The 16927-nt window shown below is 40.0% G+C and overlaps 1 protein-coding gene across 1 annotated transcript in view; it reads left to right on the top strand.

Annotated features, from left to right (window-relative positions):
- The first annotated feature begins 536 nt into the window (after positions 1-536).
- RHEB (Ras homolog enriched in brain) overlaps positions 537-16927 on the top strand; it is a 26865-nt gene continuing 10474 nt past the window's right edge. Inside the window, exons 1-5 of the mRNA XM_010023734.1 lie at positions 537-544; positions 3008-3063; positions 7012-7083; positions 13651-13718; positions 16731-16813. Coding sequence (XP_010022036.1) covers positions 537-544; positions 3008-3063; positions 7012-7083; positions 13651-13718; positions 16731-16813 — 287 coding nt within the window. The remainder of the gene's footprint in view (positions 545-3007; positions 3064-7011; positions 7084-13650; positions 13719-16730; positions 16814-16927) is intronic.

Consider the following 16927-nt stretch of genomic DNA (forward strand, 5'->3'; position numbering starts at 1 on the left):
GCCCCCCCCCCACTTCGCCCCCCCCTGCCAGTCTCATCGCTGGCAGGGCATGAGAAGCTATAAAGTCCTTGATTTAGTGTAAGCATTGTTCAGCATCAAGTAAAATATCAGTGTGTCATCCACATTATTCTTATCCTAAACTCAAAGTACAGCACTGTACCAGCTATTAGGAAGAAAATTATGCCAGCTGAAACCAGGACAGAAATGCAGCATATGAAGTTGTACTGCCTAACTTCTAGTTTAGAAATACATTTGATAATTAGGCTAGCAGCAGAGTCAAGTTGCCTCTCAATTTCTACCACCACCTGAAATATTTCAGGCATGGTGCTGTGGGGAGAAAGGTGGGAAGGTGCTGTAGGGGTGCACAGCTTCTGCAGGAAGTCTGAAGGGAACACAGAGGGTGATCTTTGAGTAAATATTGGTTGACTGTCTGGGATATGAATGTCTTAATTTCCTTCGTAGTTAGGAGACCCCAGGATGCAGTTCCCCTGACTGGTTTAAAGCACCTTGGATGCAATCACCTATGTGTGCGTACCATGGCCAGGTGAGATATGTGCCATAGAAATTTACTGGAATTTTTTTAAGCCTTGTGATGGCTGTTCCATCTTTGATAACTGATAGTAAATGTGTAAAATTAAAATTGCTTTCCCTTATTAGAAGAGAAATACCAGGCAAACTGTGGCACTGTTTTTCTGCCAGCAAGGATAACAAGCAGATGTAGCTTGACTGTGCAGTAAAATAACTAAAACATTTCTTCTGGCAATCCTTTGCTGAGGTTACTTACTTAAATGGAGGCAAAACAGGCACCTGGAAGTGGCAACTAAGCTGTTGCAGGACAGCAATGTAATTTTTCTCTACTTACTTGCCTGGACATCTAACACATTGCAATGAAGTGTAAGTGAATGTTGAGGGATGATAGCTGCTTGCAGGATGGAGCAAGCTTGTTGTTACATATTGGGGAATAAAGCACACACTCTTCTCTTGATTTCCTTGCAGAAAACATGATTTAGATAGCAATATTAGGACTCTTGGTTTGTGTTTTGAGCACTCATCACTGACAACCTAGCAAGGGCCTACAAATATGTTTGTGAGTTTGACCAACTGCTTTGAAATCTGAAGAAAATAAAGGAAGCCATCTGACTTCCTTTCTAAATGACTGCCTCTCAGATTTCTTCTGGCTTGCAGAGGAATACCTTTGATAAACCTCAAGATGATTGTGCAATGCAGAAGGAAGGGAAACAAGCATGCGTTCTTTTCTCCCTGCAGGCTTGTGTTCTTGATGTTACCATCATGTGAACCTCCTCCTCTACAGCAGAAGTGGTTCGTGCTACAGTACCTTGCCTTAGACTGTCAAATACATTTCCTTATATCCTAATATAGTAGTAGATAAGGAGAAGGTAGGGGACAGTTACAGCAGTGGGATAGAGAGCCACAGAAGTTGAAAAAGAGCTTGTGTTGTTCTGAAATGGTGATCTGCTTTTTGGTTTGTCACTAAGGTCTCTTCTGTTCTTGAGGTCCCTCGTTACATTACCAAAAGATATCGCATCAAATTCCTCAGACGTTCTCTCTTACAGGACTATAAGAGCAGATCCTTCAGTCTGTCATTCAGAAAGCTCAGACAGCACTTTGACAGAGGAGTGCGTTGCAAATCAAGCATAGGAATCATAAGAGCAAGGGCACCAGTTGAGCTCTGTATGTCAGCAGAAGTTTTCTGTGGCAGCATCATTTTTTATTCTGGTATCCTCATACTGGACATGTTGATGTCACAAGAAAATCACTACAAAGTAGATAAAACTACGGCTCAAAGTAGGTACTTATATGTGGTAATTCCTCATGATTAGAAGTCTAATAGTAGAATTAAATGGCATCTGAGTAAAACACAAACTACGCATTGTATCACTGTCTCTAGGGGTTTAGAAACAGAATTCTTTGTTGACCCAGATGTATCATTTTTATAGTTGTTAGAGTAATTCACTAAACTGTGTAGCAACGGTCAGCAAACTAGCAACTACATAGCCATAATGAGTACCTGGCGGGGAGATAAGGGAGAATCCTAACTAATCACAGAAAGTTGTTGATGATGAAGCCTGAGATGAATGATGAGCTAGTGATGGGTTCTGAGATTATCTACTATCATGTGAAAAGATGTTGAGTTGAAGAGTGATGCTGTAGTTCCTTTACCCTCCATCTGCTCCAAGAAGTTGCCAAGATCCTTTCTGTGCTCTGAGGGTGAATAGTTAATCTTCACTGGAAGTACTGGTGTCTCCATTTTCTGCATCTTGGTATTCTGAATTAACGAGGATAAGGATACCAATGTTGAAGTTAAATTGAGTGTAACTTTCAGTGTGAAAACTTCATCTCTGTGAAGTGTAGTAATTTGAGCGTAGCTGTTTGTGAGATACTGAAAGTTGGGTATGCAGTAAGTCTGATCTAATTTGATATGACTGACAGCATTTCATTATGAAATTTCTTGAACCCTTTTGGTACAAAACCTAAACTAATCCGTCCTATTGATAACTGAGTAGATCTAGGTAGAGACTAACTTAGGTAAGATGCTAGGCTTGTGGTAGGAGTGTATTAGATGCTGCCAGCTGTTAAAGTGTTCTATAATTAAGCACAGTTCATAAATGTGTCAGGGTTTTTTTAATAGAAAAAGATGGGTTAAAGAAACTCTGCATCTAAAATTCTAACAGAATGGAGAACTGCAACCCTTCAGTAGTTGTTATTCTTGACCCCGTCAGACTGTTTACCAATCGCTGGTGCGGGTGATTTTGAGTATTGAGAAATCCTTCCTGTTGAGATAAACTTCTGTGTGCTGCCAGTGGCTGTCATCGTGGAGATGCCACGTTAGAGGGCAGCTGCAGAATCGAGCTTGCACAATGCTTTGCTTGTGGAGCTGTTGTTTGACTTGCTTGCTGGCCAGTTGCATCATTTCTATCTCCTGGGGTTGGGGCGAAGTTGGCTGCAGATAGAATTTTATCTGGGCTTTCCCTCTACCTACTGCAAGGAGAATAAGAGCGTGGGGTGGGGACAGCAGGCAGGTAGTGGGGCATCGAAGCGAGGGCATGTGCTCTTCAGGGAGGCAAGCTGTGCATGAGCCCACCCATGTGCAGTTACTCATCTTCTTGGTAAACTGCCTGGTGTTGTAAAACTTGAATTTTAAGGCTAGATGAAATACCACAGCTCTTGTCCAAGAAGTAAAAGGATGAGTAAAAACTTAATTTGGCGATTGTTTTGCCTTGACAATCACAATGGCATTTGAAACCGACGTGCTATGATTGCACTAGTCAGAGTGTTTATGGGACGTTCCGTTTTATGTAGCAAGTGGTCTATTGTATAACAGAAGTATGACAGCTTTCGGTTTTGAAGTGGCTTTCCGTCTGAAAACCTGTTCCTTTTGTGTTTTGACAATGTAAAACTCTTTTCTTTACCACTCCCACGTAATATGATAAATAAGAAATTGTGTAAGCAAATACCATTTGGGTACTTCTGGACAACTTGAGTTGAGCTTTCAACCACCTGGGACTTGTATTCTAAACATTGTGCAACGCATTCCTCCCAGCCCTTACCTTCTGTCTTATTCCTCCAGGGAGAGGAAGAGTCAGTAATCTTGGAGGATTTTGCTTGCAACTCCTGTGCCACAGAGTATCTGATGCTTTGAGTTACCATAGCAAGTATAGCTGGAGGGACTCATCCTACTGCCCTGTCCCAGTGTTGCCCTTATTTGATTCATTTATTTCTTCCTAGTCAATTTAAGCTCTCCGATTCTAAACGGAGTGAAAAGGTTAAACCATAATCTTTTCCAGTAAGATTTCAGAAATGCTTTTTCATCTTAAAATCACAGGTTTCCATCAGTTCAGTGGACCAGTTCCAGCAGACTTTGCCTTGCTTTTGCTCATGACATTTCTCCTTTTGGTCTTAATGTTTATTTTCCGAAAACTTAAGGAGAGTGGATACACTAAAAATACCGGCATGGAGGATGCTACAAGGAAAAGCTTAGCAAACTAAAAAACATTTGGCATTTATTCCAAATGAGAGCATATTAGAGCTCAGCCTTTTTTGAGTTATGAACCCTTGAGTAATTGATTAATCAAGTCTTTGCTGCAGGTGTGCCGGCTCTCTCATCCTTTTAGACTGAAGTGTGCACATCTAGACTGCAGCATCTCCTCCTCCCTGCAGTGCTCTGAGATGCAGTTAGCACATCAGCAAATCCAGTTGCGTGCCGCTCCTTGGCCCTTGTCTTGTGGATGTTATGTTTTTGTTGTAATTCTCCCTGAACATGTTGCCCGATCTTTCTGGGGAAAGAGGTGATAAGAGCTAAATTGTCAGCTTAATTTTCCTCTCTGTCTACCAGCGTAGGTCAAAGGCCTGGAATAAAACCTGTGGAGCAAAGTTCAAGCCAAGCTGTTGTTTACATGGTCCTGCGTGCTTCTTGAGCATGGGTTGAGACAAGGCAGTGGGAATTAATGACTTGGGTTTTAAATTTCTTGTGTCCCCTTTGGAAGCCTTGGTTTGGTGGGATACTGTTGCATGGCCTTATCCCAAGGGGGGTATGTGGCTGAATCCAAGACTGGAGAGCTTCCTTGTGGCTCATCTAGGAAAGCAGGCATCCTCCTGTGTTCACAAACACATCATTACTGGAAAGCTTGTTGCAAAGCTTGGAGGAATTTAGGAGGAGAGTGTTGGAACACTGGTTTTGTCTGTTTTTGTTTCCTCCTCTTTCACTGTTAGGAGGAAAGCAGTAATTAATACAGCTGGATGTTAAATGCAGCATTTTCTGTTGGCTCTGACTTCTTGCTAGTATTCAGTTTCCAGACTTAGCACACACAGACAGTAGCAGTCAAGTTTTTTGGTTAGTTTAGGATTCTTCGGCGGAAAAATGTTCAGTCATGATCTCTGCTGAACTTAGCTGCTCTTACCTTAAAGATGTAACAGCCTAATATAGGAATAGTTAACTTTGTTTCAAAATTGAGTGCTTAATGTGCTGGTATTGGCAAAGAATCTGGAAGCATGAACTCTGGATAGCAACTTCATGAGCTTACAGCTGAAGAAGTAGCTTGGAAGTTCATTCAGGCTCTAAGCGGTGTCCAAAACACACAGTTTCATAAAGCTGATGGCAACATAGTCTCAGTTCTATGTCTGTCCTTATTAGGATGATTTTGGATGTGGGTGGTGCTTCTTCCCCCCCTCCCTCCTTCTTTGCTGGAGCAACAGTTTGAAGTGCAATGTTCTCTGTAAACTCAAGCACAGTGAGTATGGCACCTTTAGTCGAACTGTTACATATATCAGAAAATGGCGTCTTAAGAATTTGATTTGAGAAAAAGCAACTTTTACAAGCTTGTGTGCTGGTTGGTCTTTTGGGGGTGGTTTTGGGATTTTTTAGCATTGTATCTTGAGTAAACTGGCATGATGGATGGGAGATGGCAAAGGGGTAGGCATGGAAGAGCTGGGCAATGATGTTAAAATAAACCAGGCAGTTTGTTGATGTAGATTATGGCTGTTAGAAAATCCACAAATGAAGATGCTTCCTTCTGGAGAAGTAAGTCTTGGAAGTGTTGCAGTTAATGATGGAATTGGCTGCATGTGTTGTTATAAATATTAAGCCAAACTTTCCTTGCATCACTTTCATGCTTGTATTTTGTCTGACTTGCAATATTTTAGAATGGTTTTAACAATGACTTGCTAAGTATGCTGCTAATAATCAAATGTGAACAGGTCAAGAGCCTTGTATGATGAAGCAAGAATGGGGGGTTAAAGTGGAAAATTGTTTAATATCTCCTGAAGGAATGTTTATGAACTAACTTCTTCTACAGCAAGGGATGAACATAGCATTGTCTGAGCACTGCAAGTGGGCAGTCTTTATCCAAAGCAATTAATTCTTGAAAATAGTTTGCTATATAGTTCAACCACAACACTGGTTACTTAGGATGTCATTGAAAGGCTTCCACTGAGTAGGGTGGTCTTGAGTCTGAATTAACTTGAGGTCGTATTTTGTTTGTCCTTCTTGCCAATGAGAAGAACATGAAGGATATGCTTATGTCCAGAAGCAGCTAATGCACTTGGCAGTCTTTCTAAGAGTGTATTTGTCCAGTAAACATAATGTAATAGGATCTAGTAGATTCCCAAATGTAGATGATGTGCTGTAACGGAAATTGTGTTAAGACTTCAGTAATGATTTGAAAAGTCTTCAGTTGCAGAGCTTTAAAGGTGCTCTTTATGGTCAGTGTCTATGATTTCCTTTTACCCATCTTGTAAAGTCTCCCACAACTAAATTAGTTTTGGTGTTTGTTTTTTTTTCTTTCAGTCTGCTACTAAGTGCAACAATTTACATTACTCTTTACTGGGGGGTGTGTGACCAGATCAGCATAACTGAACTTGGAAACATTGTCTGCAAAAGTAGCAGTTTAACTGGTTTTCAAAAGCAAAAAATGCCCCCTCAATCAGTGTACTTAAAATGCCACCTTACAACAGACTGGTGGATGCTGTATTAAAAGGATTAATAGGAGAGTATACTGATCTCAAGAATTTTGAGATCATCCTTTTGTCATGGGAAGTATGTCCAATGTCCTAGTCAAACCAAATCTGGCTAATTCTGTCCAAGCTCCCAGTTTTCTCTGCAATGCCTGAAAATTATTTCTAGCTTCCTTGCTTCTTGACAGAAAAACCTTCCAAGTATAGCAGTTTGTTAAATTTAGCTTTATGAGGATTGGACACTGCTACTTTTAGATTCGTTCTAAACTGAAGGAGGCGTTTAAATTATGCTATGTTAAAACAAAAGCTGAACACATGCCGAGTAGCTTTTGCACTATATTTTTATACGTTCAGGAGACCCAGTTACTAGGAATAGGCACTTAATTTAAAAATAGGTCAGCTGTCATGTATAGATAGTTTAAATGAACCATACAAGTCTCATATGTGCTCTTATAAAAACAGTATATCTACTAATAAGTGTAAAGTGGTAACAGCCTGAAGGCTTGTTTAAATACAGATTATCTTTTCCTTGCTTTACAGGAAAATCTTCACTGACGATTCAGTTTGTGGAAGGACAGTTTGTTGATTCGTATGATCCAACCATAGAGAACAGTAAGTAAATAACTGACAAGCTGCTCTTCTGTACCCAGCTAACTTTTATCAGAAGCCATTGTGGTTATACATATTACTTATGTGGGCATTTACATGTTAACATTAAAGCTCATTAATTAACTGTCAAGTTTGATTACTCTTTTAAACCAGTGCTGACCAAGCTGACAGCACTGCAGTGTGGAAATGGCTGTGTACATATTTCTCCAAACAGCTAAACTGTCTTTCAGTGCTAAATGAAGGAAAACCTAATCAATCTGGCTAAAATGCATCTCCTTCTTGTATTTTATGTATCTTGCTGGACATCTGCTTCCCCTAATATAGTCAGGGCATGTCAAATTAAGTGTGTTATACTTCTATTGAAATGTGCCACTATATATACAAAGTCTCAAATATCTCATTTGATTAGTGCATCCAGATGAACACAAAGCCAGCAATAGCAGTCAGGACTAAACGACTACTTTAGAAGGTAGACATGGTGTGTCCATGATAACATGACAATCCTTTAAGTTACTCACAGATACTTGATAACAAGTCTGATACACAAGCAGCTTGCTGCAGATACTGGGTAACTGAATTCTTAGTGTCTTTTCTCTTAGCAGTTTTTTTAATATTGGTGTCCTTGTGAATAGCTAGCATAGCAGGTGAGTAAAGGTACTAAAAATGCTGCCAAGAGCAACAAGTCACTTCAGAGGTGAGTTACCCGGTATTCGTTACAATCCAACCAGCTCTTTCTGAACTAGCAGTGGTCATAAAGTACCTGAGTAACTGTGGTGCTAGCCTGAGTAACTCGATCCTATTGGCTCAGTTTAATCATGTGACTCATAAAACTTTGATTTTTGTGATAGTAACCCTGGAGTTCTTGTATTGTAATGACTTTTGAAATGCAGTGGTAGCACATGTTTTTTGACTGTTTCAAAATTGTGCAATAGGATGTTACGCCTCTGTGATACTCTGGAAGTTTGAATGAAGGAATCAGCAGAACAAGGTTTCTTTTGCATATATATGGTAATAATTACAAATCACTAGCTATGAGGATATATTTTTCTCAGGTTTATTTTAATGCTTAGAACTAAAATTCAGATGCTACTTTTTGAGAAGCTGTGATTTTGCTTTAGGAGTCAGGGTGGATAATTTGCCCTTTGACCTGAATGATCCGTTAGTCCTTGTATGGATGGCATTAATATTAACACTTAAGGATGTTTACACCTTGATTTTAGCATTTTGATGCCTTCATACAAGATTGTCTTGTTTCATCCTTTAGTAGCTCTTGTTGTCCACAGAAACCTATTGTTTGTAACTGCTGTTAGTAACTCTGTAGTTGTATGTCTCTCATTGGTAGCATTTCTTAACTGTATGAAAACATACCCTGGATAAACTCTGCTCTTACTTGATTCTTGTAGTCTGCACTGCTTGCTTGGTGTAAATTAAATTCTAAACATTGAGCATGTCATGATCGTGAAAACTTTGGGCAGGAGCACATTGGAAAGGTTTAAATCTTCACTTGGTTTCTTATTTGTTTGGAAAACAGCAATACTCCTTTTGGTGAAAGTCTTGTTGATCTGCGATGTGGCTGGAAATACTTGTTTTCTGAAAGGTAGACAATTTCAGGGCCCTTCTTGCATCAGAGCATGTTGCTGGGAAGTAAGGGTTGAAAACATAAAAGATGTGACCTGAAGTTCAAAACAATAGGAAGTCTGTCACATCTTTAAGCCCTGGAAGGCCTCATGGAATGTTTTAAAAATGCTTCGGTGAAGAACTGAAGGGATAACACATTTAACATTTAAAATACATTGAAAGTATCTTTGTTAAGAAAGACATGTGAAACTAGTTTTGGTGGATTAGTATAAAATCATTCTTTTGTCTTCAGTTCTTAATCTTTTTTAAATGTTCTGCTAAACACAAATCTTTGATCAGTCCAATCTTTTGGTGCTCCAAGCTCTGTGTTTCTGATTCTATGCAGGGTCATAAGACACAGAGTATGTAATCAACTCTTCTATTGTTTTCCTAGCTTGTAATTTCAAATCTGGAATGCCAGTGCTGGCAGAAGGGGTTGAGAAGTCCAAGTTCCTATACTAGGGGCAGTGTGGAGAATATTGCATTTTTCCAGTGCTTTGTAGCAAGTTATAAAACCTTGTCAGTTTCATCTAGTGATTTGGTCCACTTTAGTTTCGCAGAACTTGGAAATGAAAAAAGCGCAGGCTAAAGAATAGGCTGGCCTATGTGATTTCTGTTTTGTCTCCAGAAAATTGTTACTGATAATTTATTACAGTATTCGCCTAGCACTAATGAAAGGGTTGAAAGCTGCAGTACTGCTGATAGCTTCATCTGTATAATTTTGGTCTTATAATGAAACTTGCACAAAAAATGCAGTGTAAAGCTAAATTGTATAAAAGGCAAGCTATAGTTAAGCTCTTACAGGAACAAGTTGCATAGCATATAAGCCTTGAATCATAGGAATAAGACCTAATATTCTAGTAGTTTCATTTTTTCAATGTGAAAATCTCTACCTTCTTGGAACCTGGTAAAGACAAAATAAGCTGCATCAGATTTCACTTAGTGCTTGTTGAAGCCAACACTGCTTCACTGCTGTATTTTCTTTTCCTTTGCTTCTATTACATGAGAACCAGAAAAGTTAGTTTATTTAAGTCAACAAGCATGTTGAATTCAGTTGCTTCTCCTAAACCTGCATATCTACAAAACATGTAGTGTTTTGTGGCAGCAGTCGTGGCGAGAGTTAACTGTTTGGCAAAATAAATTTTCCCTTTCTGAGTGTCCCAATAGGAGTGACACCATGATGGGTGGCTGTTCTTGAAACAGCTGTATTGAGAAACTTTTGGAACAATCATTTTGTGGGGTGTTGGAAAGAAAAGGAAGATCATGGTGCTGGGTGGGGCTCTGAAGGCAGATTAGCTCAGATAAGCTAAAACCAGAACAATTAAAACTCAAAAATTTTACTGGAATAAAAATGAGAATCTGTATTTGGAACTCAAAGCAAATAGGTCAGAAGGAAGATGTGCTCATGACTCTACCCAAAGCTCTGCTATCCTTAGTAGGGATGTCTTTGGTTATCATTAGTTCAGTGATTTCGTGTTGCAGAAAAGCTGACTTGACTGCGCAAGTCTCAGAAATGTTTTCTTCAGCTCCTCTGTGGCCTGCCTGGCTGCTTTCTGCTTTTCTTTGTAGTTTCAGACAGGCTTCTAGCACTGTGCCGCAGCTCTGTGGTCATCCTTTCTGCTCTGAGCAGGCTCAGTAGCTCCCTAAGGAAAAGAACAGCCTTCCCCCGAGGGCTGCCTCCATCACATGTTTTTTTAATACAATTGAGAGTGGAAACATTAGAAAGGGGAAGGTGGCTGGAGGAACCCTGGTAGTTATGGAGAGGAATACCTGTAGGTTTAGATGGGTCTGCTAGAAGCATCTTTAAGGTTGAGCTTCTTCCCCATATGTCATGGCAGCTGCACTGGAAGGGTTTAAGTATACTTCTTCCCAGGAGCTGCTGATAAGCAGCCTTCTCAAGGGGTGGAAATGAGGCTTCTGAGAAAAATAAAAAATAGCTCTATTGCATTACACATCTCAGTGTTGTAAAAGATGTCCTGAAAGATTAGTGGCACGCATTGACTTTGGGATGAAGACCCAAGTAGAAAATGCGGAAGGTAGTAACCAAGGAACCCGTATGAGGCAGTTGCATTTAGCTACGAGGCAGTTGCATTTAGCTACCAGGCAGTAGCATTATGGGAATAATGCTACACAATTCTTGTACCTTTGCTCAGCAGCACTATTGTTCTAAAAGCTTGCATACGTATGTCTGTACATGGGGTTTTTTTACCATAGTGGCTGGTTTTCACAGCAGCTGTCATTGAGTTGCATATACAAATAGTTTAATTCATATTAGTCTAATTGAAATATACGTGATCTTAGGGTAACAATGATTAGCAGCTGGTGGAGTTGCTGTATAAGTTGCAGTTCTGCTGAGCTGTAGCAACATTCAGGGCTGCGCTCTGCATGCAGTTTTACCAGAACTTTCTCTGATGGCAAAGTGGCTTTAGTTTCTTTGCGATGCAGCTGTTGACTGCTGCACTCTCAACTGTAGAAATACATCTGTTTGGTGCTGTGCTGTTCACTGCAGCACCAAATTCTCCAAGTTTCAGCAAAGCATCAGATGCAGGAAACAATTGTAGGTGAAGGTGGGGATTACAGTTTTCTTCATACACTCGAGTGATGCATTGCATGTCCTGTCTGAGATTTCTGTGCTTTGTGGAACTTAAAACGGGCTTTACCCACGTTCATGAGTGACATTCTGCAGGATGCTTACATCATGACTGGGACTGCAGAGGTTGTTTCGGTCTGCTGAAATCTGTCCTTGGTACACTGGGAAGAGCCATACTGTGCAGTGATGGCATTATTGCCAGCACAGCAGAATGCAGTGCGTCCCAGGATGGTGAGCGATAGAATTGGAAGCGAAGACTTCCTCTGGAAGGAGACCTGTGGATCACAAATCATCTTTAATAGAGCTATATGTTTTTCCCAAGATTAAATTCTTACCAGGAATATTTTTTAAAAGCTTCAGCAAAGACATGCGAGTCATTAATTACGACTGCATCAAAGCAGATTTGGGTTCTTGCAGTGGGCTATTCCTAGTGCTGCAAGCCTCTGCATTGAACTAACAGTTCTTCTCACCCAGTCTGTGGTGACTCCTCCACTGCTTCCCTTCCGCTGGCTCTGTCACATTCCGCTTCCAGAACCGATTGATGGTGATGTCTTTACCGGGTCTATTTTAGGCTTCTAGAGTAGTCCGAAAAAGCTGCCGTCTGTCCCTTTTTAAATATTAACTTCATGAGGCTCTTGAAGCCACTTGGATTGCAGAGTGCTTTGATGTGTAGTGTGAAGTGTCAAGAGAGTGTTACTTTTAATATACCTGTTAGTGCAGTATGCCTCCGGATGAATCTGTTTTCTTGAAGCAGTGATAGCGTATATAGCAATGCTGTGTGTTAACACCCGTTCAAACAGATGGTTACTTCTGTCCTCACCACAGTATTCATCCAAAAGGTAAAGAGCTGTTGCGGGTTCTTGCTTCATAACCTTAAAATTTGGTGCAGCGATGACAACTGTGTCCACATGGAGACTTGAGAGCAGCTCACATGCATGTGTGCTAAAGTAGCTTTTAGGAGGGATAGACAGGGTAAGGTAGGAGCTCTTACATTGAGGCTCCATTTCAAATTGCAGTTGTCAGTGTTATAGTGGAAACTATAGGTGCGCTTTACACTGTTTGTTTAGACATTCTGTGTTAGTTTGGCTTTGCTGTTTGAATTGCTCCTTTTTTAAAAAAGAGTGCTTTGATTCACTATGTGGGTTGAAACCTCCAGTTTCAGCTATTTCAGCCTACTTACTCAAAATAATACTCACATTGTGGAGACTTGACAGGGCAATGAGCATTGGCAGGGAGGAGGAAAGTTCTTGAACATCAGCTTCTAGGAGACCCTGTACAAGACGCAGAAGGCGTAGGCAGGAGACTGCGCAGCGGGGTTGAGAACATTTAGCTTTGCAGCTTTGGGAAGTTGTTGGGCAACTTGGAGTATGCTGAACAGGTCACTGCAATGTTAGCAATCTCCGTGCTCATCGCTGCAGTGAAAGATGGAACTTCTTAGGACTGTTAGTATTTGGGGAAAACCACCTCAAACAGGGGATAACACAAACTGTACCCGGTATTTCAGTACTGTCCAGTAATTGTGCCTTAAGTGCAACACTAAGGCCAGAGTGAAGTTCTGAAGCCAGGTTTGCGTGCTCTGGTTGGTACATGTAGTGCTCAGTAGTACATTATTCCTACAAGAGCTGTGACACTGTTTGCTTTTGCAGTTGCATAATACAAACACTGAGTAAGGTTCCTCAGCTCGCAGTGTGTTGGCGTTTCATGAATCCAAGGAAGAGAAGCAATTCTCATCACTTTAGGGACTGAATGTACTTCCTGACTGAGGACTATATAGGCTGGTTGGTAGCTACAGGATATGTGTAAGCAACACGGTGATCTTCTAGCTAATTATTTAGGTTTAGTATATTCATAAGTTAGGCTCCGTATGTTTTAGCCCTGGAAGATTCATATATATACTTTTTTAATCCAGATCATTTACCTCACGGTATTTACATTTAGGAAATTGATCTTGCTGAACTGCTTGGAAACCAGGGAACATATACTATAATAAGTTCAAACTTAACTTTGGTGCTAATTGTATTTCAGTGTCTTGTGTTACAACAAATTATCATTGCCTGGAAGTCTCTTCGAAATGCATGTAAAAACCCTTTATATTTTTCCCTTTTAAGTAAAGGAGAAACTGCTACATCCAATGTGAGAATCTTCTGAAATTTGGAATTTTAAAGTATGTTTCTGAGCTTCATTGTCTGCAATCCACTAGTTTAATTGTACAGCCACCTGATTTAGCCTTTTATTGCTACTTTAAAACCTGTAACTAAAGCTCTTTTTTCATAGTGCCTTGGCTGACGATGGCATAGATGAGTGACTTCTCATCCCTTCCTCGTGTAATTCTGACATGTTTATGTATTTCTTGTTTGTTCTAGCTTTTACAAAACTGATCACAGTAAATGGCCAAGAATATCATCTTCAGCTGGTTGACACTGCTGGCCAAGTAAGTTATCTTTCTTTCCTTGAATCTTTCATTGGAGTTAAGACAACAGGTACTCATGCTTCTGTAGAGCTAAGTTGGTAGCGACCATGCATTCAGAAGTGAAGGTTAATGTAAATGATGCTGCCTTGTCATTTAGTCACTAAAGAGCAATGTTTCTGTAGTGTTTATTTAAAGAATTTTTGGGGTTTATTTGTGGGTTGGTTTTTTTTCCCTGTCTATTGAACTAATGTCTAAAAAGGTGAAGAAGGAATTGCCTTAACTCCGATATACCAAAAGTTCATTAGTAGCTTGCTTGATATTTATGGGCTAAATTAGCAGTCTTGCTTTAGATGGAAAATGTTACTTCAGTAAACTGGAGACGATCTTCATGACTTTTTCCTGTTTGTGTACTCCAGCTACACCAGTGTGGTTTGTATCCATGGAACAGTCATGGGGAGTAGACAGAAATGCACATACGTGGTACTTAGCGGGCTACCAATAAACTACTGCAGTTTGTTTACATTTTTACGTGGTGGTTCATGTGTGCGTCTGAGCCTTCACGTAACAAGAGGGAGCACAGGAGGAGACAGCGAACGCGTGTCCTGGAGATTCGTGAAATACAAGTGTTCATGATACATCGCTGCTTGGCTCCATCTTGTAAAAGACTGTATTAGGGAAAAACCATCAGGGACTGTTAACCTCCTGTGTTTTTGTCCTAAAGTTTTTATTGCTTACCTTCCATGATTTCTGGTACTATGCCTTTGGTTTTTTCCAAAGTATGAGTAATGTTAAACAATGTCAGTGTTGCAAAATGTGTTGCCAATACTTAAGACTTTAGAGCTGCAGGACACTTACTCATAGCTGGGAGACTATTCAGAAGAGTTGTAACCTTCTAGGTATGTTTCATTGCTTTCTTTGAAGAGAGCTACGTAACTTAAGAATAACCATGCTGTATTTATATGGTGTCAGCTTGTGGTGCTAGTCAGCAACGCTGCACCCACTGATAATTTTGTCAGATGTGTTTGAAGTGATTAGAAACACAATGCTGGCCACATGTTCTGGGACAAGATTGTTTGATGGGGAATATTCTGCATAGGAGAATGAGGTTGAGAGATGGAGAGGCTAAAAAGCCTGAGCAGCAGAGCAGGCTCCATAGGTTCCGCTTTGTGCCAATGTAGGTATGCTTGTCTTACATCTCCAATTGTAGTGCAGTGATAGAAGTAAGATTTCCCTCTGAGGAAGAAATGGCCTACTGGGAAGGCAGTGCGACTTTTATCAGCAATGTAGCTCCGTTGCTGAGGTTTATTTTCAGGGTTGATTTTAATGTCATATAGTATTGTAAGACCAAAATAACTTCTTTCCCAGCCTGTGGTTATTTTCAGATTTGATCCTTCCTAGGAAGAACTTGAACTTTTGTGTTCTGGCTCCCAGGGTCAGAGGAGAGAGATGATGTTGGGTTACGGAAGGCGTGGCTTGGACAGATTTCTGTCTCAAGTCTGTCTTGCTTAATGATCCATAGGGAGTCCGCATGCGTATACAGCATAGTAAGGATTATATTGTAGGTTACATACTTGAAAACTTGGCTATGACTTAAAAAGTTATAGCTGCATTGTTTTATCTCGTGGTAAAGTTCTTTTTGATCCACAAGTTCCAGGAAGCATAGCAGCTTTTCTGCCTTCTCCTAACAAGCTAAAAGAATTAATGAATTGGAAACAGTTGAAGCTATGGCACTTTCTTTCTTGGTACTCCTCCTCGGTCCTGTGTCTCTTTACCTTTCATGGTTATCCGGTTTATGTAGTTCAGTTAAACAGGAGTCTTGGTACAGGATCACAGAAGAAGAGTGCAAAAGGAAATATTACCTAACACCAAATTCCAGCTGGGGCAATCCTGAGAAATTCTGGGTAAAGTCAAACAACTACAGAGTTGCACTTTCATCTGTTTTACATGCAGGCTAACTCATATCCTTCTGTATTGACTTTGCAATTACACAGCCAACTGAAGTGGCAGTTTGGCCCTCAGTGTGTACCAGTAAAGGCAGAAAAGGGTGTCTTTTGAATATTCTTTCAGACTTTTTTTGGCTGAAATTGATTTATAGAGGGTTTCTCTTCATTTACCAGTTAGGGAAGTATGATTCCTTTTGGCTGTTGAGATCTAAGCTGTGTGATTGTGTTGCACAGAGAGGTTTTGTCATCTTAAGCCAAAATTAACATTTTAAGCATAGGTTGAAAAATTTGAGAACTTGCATATTAAGAAGTACGGCTCTTGTCAAAATGGAAATGTTTCCTGGGAATATGTATCAGAACAATTTAGGTTTTCAGTATGGGAGTCATAGTATTTCTGTTGTATTACCTGCAGTACATCAGTCTGTTTCATTTGCCTATTTAATCATTTCCTTTCCTACTGAGGTAATATATTCAGTGATTGTTTGTGGTGTTTTGTTTGGGTTTTTTAATTAAACACTTGTCATGTAAACTTCTAGCAGTCATAAAGCAACTAATAACTGTATTTCTTGCATCTTGTAGTTGATAAGCATTAGTTAGTAAGCCACAGTTACTCGCTTCCTAACAGATCCCTTAGGTAATTTAGATGTGATCAGTGTTGCTTGAAATTCTGAACTGCTAGATCCTGTTGTCAGCTGTTGAAATTAGGAATCTGAAACGTATCACCAGCAAGATAAGAGGCATAATTGCTAATTAGTGGTAGCACAGAGTGGATGTTTTGTACTAATTCAAACTGATAATTAAGCAGGATAAAAGGATTGGGAATAGCTTTAGCTAATCCATAGTCTTAGAGGGAATAAGCCAAAAAAGCTGTAGATTAGTGTATACAGTCTGAGTCAGCTTTCTCTTAATTTGGTAAAGATTCCACATCTGACATTATGATGAAAAAACTTAATTCTGAAAGTATGCCTATACCAAATGGCCCTGCATGACATGTCTTACAAGTATGAGCAACTTACCTGGTGGTGATCTGCCAGCATCAAGTTCTGAACTGTGGCAGTAAGTAATTTTAAATGTAATATTCCTTCTACAGGATGAATACTCCATATTTCCTCAGACGTACTCCATAGACATCAATGGCTACATTCTTGTTTATTCAGTCACGTCAATAAAGAGGTAATAAAGTCTGTTGTGTTCTTCTGGTTCAGGTGTTAACCATATATCTTCTGGTTTCATCTCCTGCCTTTGCTGTATTTTCTTTGCGTGTTTAATGCATTTAATCTCTCTTTC

This window comes from Nestor notabilis, unplaced genomic scaffold (assembly GCF_000696875.1).
Source record: "Nestor notabilis isolate BGI_N333 unplaced genomic scaffold, ASM69687v1 scaffold22981, whole genome shotgun sequence".
Taxonomy (NCBI): domain Eukaryota; kingdom Metazoa; phylum Chordata; class Aves; order Psittaciformes; family Psittacidae; genus Nestor; species Nestor notabilis.